The 7,262-nt window shown below is 36.1% G+C and overlaps 2 protein-coding genes across 2 annotated transcripts in view; both read left to right on the forward strand.

Annotated features, from left to right (window-relative positions):
- The first annotated feature begins 579 nt into the window (after positions 1-579).
- Positions 580-1,081, forward strand: LOC108763013 (histone-lysine N-methyltransferase SETMAR-like). The gene has a single exon (XM_018510299.1). It carries the CDS (start codon positions 614-616, stop codon positions 971-973), a length of 360 nt encoding a protein of 119 aa, XP_018365801.1. The 5' UTR covers positions 580-613; the 3' UTR covers positions 974-1,081.
- A 2,730-nt stretch (positions 1,082-3,811) lies between these two features.
- LOC108763002 (dynein regulatory complex subunit 7) overlaps positions 3,812-7,262 on the forward strand; it is a 21,607-nt gene continuing 18,156 nt past the window's right edge. Inside the window, exons 1-3 of the mRNA XM_018510287.1 lie at positions 3,812-3,820; positions 4,190-4,543; positions 5,236-5,653. Of these exons, the coding sequence (XP_018365789.1) occupies positions 3,812-3,820; positions 4,190-4,543; positions 5,236-5,653 (781 nt within the window). The remainder of the gene's footprint in view (positions 3,821-4,189; positions 4,544-5,235; positions 5,654-7,262) is intronic.

Consider the following 7,262-nt stretch of genomic DNA (forward strand, 5'->3'; position numbering starts at 1 on the left):
TATTTTCCATTGCTGGCTTGTTAATAAACAACAAAAAGGTTAAGCGTATGTCCAAATACAGTTAACAAAGTGATATTTATTCAAGATAACTACGAACTATGTAAACAAATACTATGCGATGCCGATAGCCGATATGTAAACTCCATCTGTATTTCCTACATAGCTACATTCTTTATGGAAAAAGACACTGAAAATTTCGAAAAAACACTGAAAATTAGGTGTTAACACTCAAAGCTGCCCCCAATGGGGACCTGTACTGGACCGGTAATGGCGACCAGTACTGGCGCAGTATCGCCAGTCAGTACTGGGCCGAAATTATCATCCAGCATTTAGCCAGTACCGCGCCGCGCTCTAAAGTTCGTTGCCCGATCGTCAAATAATTAGGTGCTCGCATGATTTTAGTATTAAAATAATCCTTAGACATCGTAGTATCGAAATATTGGGTGGATCCATATATACGTTCGGTGTTTGTTAGTAGTGCAAATTTTTTCCGAATATCTCCGGTTCTGGTTGCCTAATCGGGCAATCCAAATATGTTTTGGAAAGGTGACAGTCCGCTCTTTTCATCTGTCAAATTTGGTATTAGTTTTGTTTGTGCTACAGGCCTGTGAACATGTCGGAGAATAAGGTGCATTTTCGGCACATTTTGCTTTATTACTTCAAGAAAGGCAAGCGAGCTGCGGAGGCCCACCGAAAGATATGCGGCGTATACAGGGACGATGCCTTAACAGAACGTGCCGCTCAGAAATGGTTTGCCAAATTTCGTTCCGGAGATACGAGTCTTAAAGATGGACCCCGCAGCGGTCGGCCCACAGAGGTTGATTCGAATGATATCGAGGCACTGGTTGAGCAAGACCGGACGCTAAAGGTGCGAGAGATTGCGGAGACACTTAAAATAAGTTATGGAACCGTACAAAGGCATTTGCAACAGCTTGGCTACGTGTCCCGCCTCGATGTTTGCCGCACAAGCTGACCGAGGAGAACCTGGCCAACCGCATATCCATCTGCAATTCACTTCTGAAGCGGCACGAAAGCGACCCGTTTCTCAAACGAATAGTGACCGTCGACGAAAAGTGGATCATTTACGACAACATAGTGCGCAAGAGTGGGGAACCGCTGGCGAGCCGCCGAACGCTACCCCGAAGGCCGGCCTGCATCCGAAGAAGATTTTGCTATCCATATGGTGGGATCATCGTGGTGTGCTGTTTTACGAGCTGCTTCCTCAGGGAAAAACGATCGATTCGAAGGTCTACTGCACGCAGCTAACGAAATTGAATCAAGCATTGCGACAGAAACGTCCAGAACTGGTCAATCGCAAAGGTGTCATATTTCACCATGACAACGCCAGACCCCACACCGCAATAATCACTCAGCAAAAATTAATGCAACTTGGCTGGGATGTTTTGCCCCACCCACCGTATTCACCAGACCTTGCGCCATCCGACTACCACGGGGTAATCCCGATTGACCACGTCTCGATTGGACACCACCAATCACAGCGACCGGTGCTTAGGAGCTTTGTAGTCTCAAGCGCTGTGAGTGGCTCGTGTTCAATTGAACCGTGTCCAACTGGGTGCCACCCGACTACCACTTGTTCCGGTCCCTGCAAACTCCCTCAACGGGAAATCGTTCGCTGATCAGACAGCTGTGAAAACGTACCTCGACCGGTTTTTCGCCTCTAAGCACCAGACCTTCTATGAGAGCGAAATAATGAAATTGTTGGAAAGATGGTAAGAGGTCATCAACAAAAATGGAGAATATATCATTGATTGAAATTAATCTTTTGTATGAAAAAAACTTGTTTCATTTTAGCCTTCAAAAACCGAACGAATATATGGATCCATCCAATATATACATATCTGAATCTAGTGCTCACTCTAAGTCAGTGAAAATAACTAATACGTCGCGGAAGAGCGCGCACCGCGCTGTCGCAGCGCGTAAAAAGAATCCTTTGATTATCTATAGCGGCGACGCGCTGCGCGGCAGTCCTTTGACAAACATCTCAACGATCGCAGCCAAACACTTAAAAAAAATTTCCATTCGATAGATGAATCCATGAGTTTTTATATTATACATAGCCACAAATGTAAATACGATTACAAAAAGCATCACGCGTTAATAATACTATTATCGACTTTTCCTGTCTCATCGAAAATAAGGTGAAGGGGGATTCCACACACAAAAGTCAATCAACGCAGCGTACAACAAACACGGATGTGATTCAATGGCTTGCAAAGAGCACAAAATGGGAAATGTATATATTTTGATAATACGATGTCTAAGGAGTGTTTTAATACCAATATCATGCGAGCACCTAATTATTTGACGATCGGGTAACGAACTTTAGAGCGCGGCGCGCGCTCTTCCGCGACGTATTAATGATTTTCACTGACTTAGAGTGAGCACTAAATTCAGATATGTACTTTTTTTGATACTACAATATCTAAGGATTATTTTGACACTAAAATCATGCGAGCACCTAATTCTTTGACGATCGGGTAATGTACTTTAGAGCGCAACGCGCTCTAATATTTGAATTAACGCTATATTCGAATTAACGCTATATTAAAATTTTTTTTTACTCTATTTTGGAGCACTAAATTAGCACTAAATTCCCTGTGTGCTTACTTTTTGTATATGTGCATTGTATATATTTTTTTTATTGTGTGTCTATTAAACTGGAACCTCCATTTTTTTTACTGCTAAACGGTTTGAGCACTAAATTTCGTAATAGGGTACTAAGTTAGCACTTAATTAGCACTAAATTTTTGACCTATTCCGAACTTGATTTTCGATAATATATGTTGAAATATTTTAATTGACACTATATTTTAATTTTTTTTTGTTCTATTTTGGAGTACTAAATTAGCACTAAACTTCCTGTGTACTTATTTTTTGTATACGTGCATTGTATATATTTTTTTTATGGGGGCTTATCATTAAGCTGGACCCCCTCTTTTTTTTTTAATTACTACTAAACGGTTTGAGCACTAAATTTCGGAATAGGGTACTAAATTAGCACCTAATTAGCATTAAATTTTTGACCTATTGCGAACTTGATTTTCGACGGTGGTGGGTCCAAGTTAATAGGGGTACAATGTAGAGGAAGGTCACTGATACCGACATATCACTTTGTTTTTAGATAATATTTCTTAAACAAAAGATAAAAATACAACTTCAAAAACATAAATATAAAGTAAAGAGTGTCTTCTATGAGATAGTATAAGCAATTTTTATAATACTGTTTGCAATCTTGCAATAATTAAATTTTTCGTAAGTTATGCAAAAATGAGCGTCTGACAAAGTGGGCTCCAAAACTGACACAGTAGGCAATAATACCAACATTCCTATTCTATAAATAAACATATATCCTATTCTGTAAAGAAAACTAATTTATGAAGCTATAAACATTTAAAATGACATAATTTTATCAATAATACAGTCACTATTATTTTAATTACGCAATTTGCAAAAGAACACCGTAAAAATTTTCTTCTCGGATTCATAGAATTAGTTTTTAGCTGATTTAAGCCACAAATATATGAATTATGAGTTTGTACTTCTTTAATTAGCTAAACAGATTTTATTAGTATTAATAAAGTGCAATAGTTAGTTTCTAAGAAACAAGGAGGTGTCACTTTAGGAGACCTATGTCAGTATCAGCGACTTTCCTTTACTTATCTAAGAAACATCCAGATAGTAATAAATCATACACACAATTAATATTAAACATATTCGAAGCTCGAACGATTAGCTAATGTGATGTAATTAATACACAAACTTCCATAGGAGTTTTCTAATTATTAATAGTATGATATTGGTACAGTTATTGATGCAATTTTATATGCAAAATCGTAATATCTCAATTCAATTGTATTTCTAAATTTTTATTAAATAAAGAAGACTATTAGAAACACTTCTAAAAGGTCATCGTTGTAAGAGAGAGAGAGAACTTATTATAGTATATTAAAATTAAATTTCAAGACCGAAAAATTTTTCGGCACGCGTTTCTGTGGGATTACATACGTAGTATATAAATTCACATAAGAATCACACAAGCATTAAGATCCAGCATTAGACCGTTTAAGGCTTTGATTTCTATAGTTTGTATTAAAATTAAATTGTCCAAAAGACAACATTGAGTGACAATTCCTATTTTATTATTTAATAATCGCGATCCTTCTTTCAGCCCGAACACTTGTGTTCGCCGACGTGGGTATTAAACTTTCAGAAGGGTAACAGTTTCGAATGCGCGACGCTTTTGGTAAGCTTACTGCTGGGACAGGGTTACAATGCATTCGTGGTGAGTGGATATGCATCGCGCGAGCAAGTGCTCTGTGACATGACCAGAAGAACTTGCCCGTATTTGCCGAAAATTGAGCAAGTATCACCACCGGTAGAAAAACCTAAAATCGTCAAGTATCAGTTAAAGCCACCGCCTGATTTCAGGAGTCAATTTCTCTTAGAGTTGGAAGCTCGCGAGAAAGCAAAAGCGGAGGCAGAATTACAACGACAAGAAGAAGAGCGTCAGAGGATGATCACGGTATGTGTATAAAAGTTCTGTTTCATTTCCGATGTTATTTAATATATTTGTAATAATATATAAAGTCAAAGACTACAAATAAAATAAATCATCACAATAAAAACGTTCATAAAAGCTAACACTAGATGGAAATTGTATAAAAGAATATGTATTTAATTTTAACATACAAGATATTTTTTTACATAATTTCCATTCAAGCTTTCATAGGCTTTTTTATTGTGATGATTTATATTTGTAATAGTTTTGTAATGGATATATAACAATCGAAATTAGAAAGGATATGTAAAAGTTAAATAATTAAATAAAATTCAATATGGTAATTGAAATATATACTATTATATATTATAATAAATATAATATATTAAATTATTATTGAATTTTATTTAATTATTTGACTCTTACATGGCCTTTCTAATTCAATTGTTTTTGTTCATTAAGAAGTCTTTGTTCTTGTTTAATTTAGTTTTTGTTTAATTTATTTTTGTTTAATTTGGATATAATAATATATCTTATTATTCAATGATGATGTGTAATAAGAATTTAAGAGATTTTTTCGAAGATACATTAAGACTAAAATTTAAAAAATTTCTTCCTTCTCTTTGTAAAGCTTACTACCGAGATTTTATGATTGTAATTATAATTTGATATATTAATTTGCATCGCAATCATTCATCGAATCTTATGGTCCTAAGGAATTCGAGCGTCCGCAGCCTGATAAATATTTCGGTCAACGAATACATGCGTGGGTGGTTATTTTACCAAACGATAAAGATGTGAGAAATCAAGAAATTATTGAACCGATCTTCCTTGAACCTTCTTCCGGAATGTTTTACAACCCAGCCGATAAAGAAACTAATTTGTTGTATCTGGGAGTGGAGAGTATTTGGAATGATCAAAATTACTGGGTGAATATGCAGCCTCGCGAAAACGGTTGCGCGGAAATTAACTGGGATTTGAGCAAAATCGAATTCTGGGAGCATTTGCTTCCTGGTGAACCGCGAATCGTGCGAAAAGACACGGACGAAATCGAGGAAGACGTTGCCATGAAGCAAGAAAAGCATTTGGACATGCCGGCTTCGTACGTGAGTGAAATCCGAATTCACAGTTTAGGTACGTAGATATTTTTTAAGTCAATTTTCTTCTCGATAAAGGAGAAACTGATTAACTTCATAAAATACAAAGCAGAGAAAGTTGATGAACACTTAGAAATGTTTGTGAATTTACAATACCCTTACAATAAAAATGTGCAATAAATTTATAAATCATATAACGTTTTACTATGATTTCACAATACAGTAGAACCTCTTTATAGTCCATCTCTTTATAGTCACGACCTCTCACAAGGGAACGGTCGGAACTGTCCCTCACCGATTTTAATGCGCTTTGGATATGTTGTAAAGCATCAAAAAATATTCGACCCATATTTTTTTATAGCGGCTTATCTCAAGGTTTAGGGGGTGAAACACCCCCACGAAGAAAATAGATTTTTTCGTTTTCAGCGAATATCTTCGAAACTATGCCACGTATGAAAAAATGTTTTATACAAAAGTTTTACAGTATTTTATGCTCTATATAATAGTGTATTCATTTATTTTTTAAATCAAATTTTTTAATTAACCCCTACCCCCATTTATCAGGGTTGCAAAATTAAAAAACTTTTTAAGAACAAAAATTAAAGAGCATCGGACGCCGAATCCATTCATGTATAATAATGTTATGGTTCCACGATTCAATTTTTCAGAAAACGAGATGATGTGTACAAATGCCAATGGGACTCATAAATTACCACTAGGGGAAAGTGGGGGAACTGTGCGCAGCGGGTAATTGTGCGTATTCTGGTTTGGTACTTTTCCAATATATGAAAACATCACCGTGGCGAAATTTTTACGCAGGAAGTCGTCCTCTTAAGATATAACTACAAAAGATACGACGTACATACCAGGGGTTGCAAACTCCTATTGTTCTCGATGTACCACGGTTTGCAGCGCCCTTACTGAGTGACAGGTCTCACGGACAGAACTAAACTTCGTAGTGTGAGTGATCCGCCATATTAAAACTGTATGAAGTAACAAAGAGTACGATACGAGGTTATCAATGTGACTGGTTATCAATGTGTCTGGTTATCAATGTGACTGATTATCAATGTGACTATTTTATATGTTCAAACACATCACACATGCACGCACACATATATCGACGCAATACATATATTGATATACATGTACTTGTATATAATTTTTGTAATAAAGTGTGGTTTAAGAATGAAACAATATGTTATAATTTTTTTTTAGGTAATAATCGCAAAAAAATGTGTAAATATTTAATATATAAAGATTATAAAGCATGCATGTTCCGTATGTACAGACGTTCATCTATCTCACTCGCACAGTCGCTCTCTCACTCACTCGCACAGTCGCTCTCTCACTTACTCGCTTACACTAGAAAGGTTAGTTCTCATCCATGAGCCCTGTCACTAAGTGAGGGCGCTGCAAACCGTGATACCTCGAGAACAATAGGAGTTTGTAACCCCTGGTACATACATCACTAGCCAGAGAAATACAAAAAAGTGAAATTACATCTTTTCTTGTTATTTTAGTATTCAGAAAATAAGGTAGTAAGTCCGTATTTTTAATTTGTTTGTTTAAAATTGTATATGTTATTAAAGTACGTTATTATGTGCATCTTTTGAGCTGTTATTTATTAAGTTTGGTTAGGAATT

The sequence above is a fragment of the Trachymyrmex cornetzi genome, unplaced genomic scaffold, assembly GCF_001594075.2.
Source record: "Trachymyrmex cornetzi isolate Tcor2-1 unplaced genomic scaffold, Tcor1.1 scaffold334, whole genome shotgun sequence".
Classification (NCBI taxonomy): domain Eukaryota; kingdom Metazoa; phylum Arthropoda; class Insecta; order Hymenoptera; family Formicidae; genus Trachymyrmex; species Trachymyrmex cornetzi.

Coding starts and splice junctions, on each gene's coding strand:
- LOC108763013 (XM_018510299.1), top strand. CDS start 614: ATGTCGGAGAATAAGGTGCATTTTCGGCACATTTTGCTTTATTACTTC.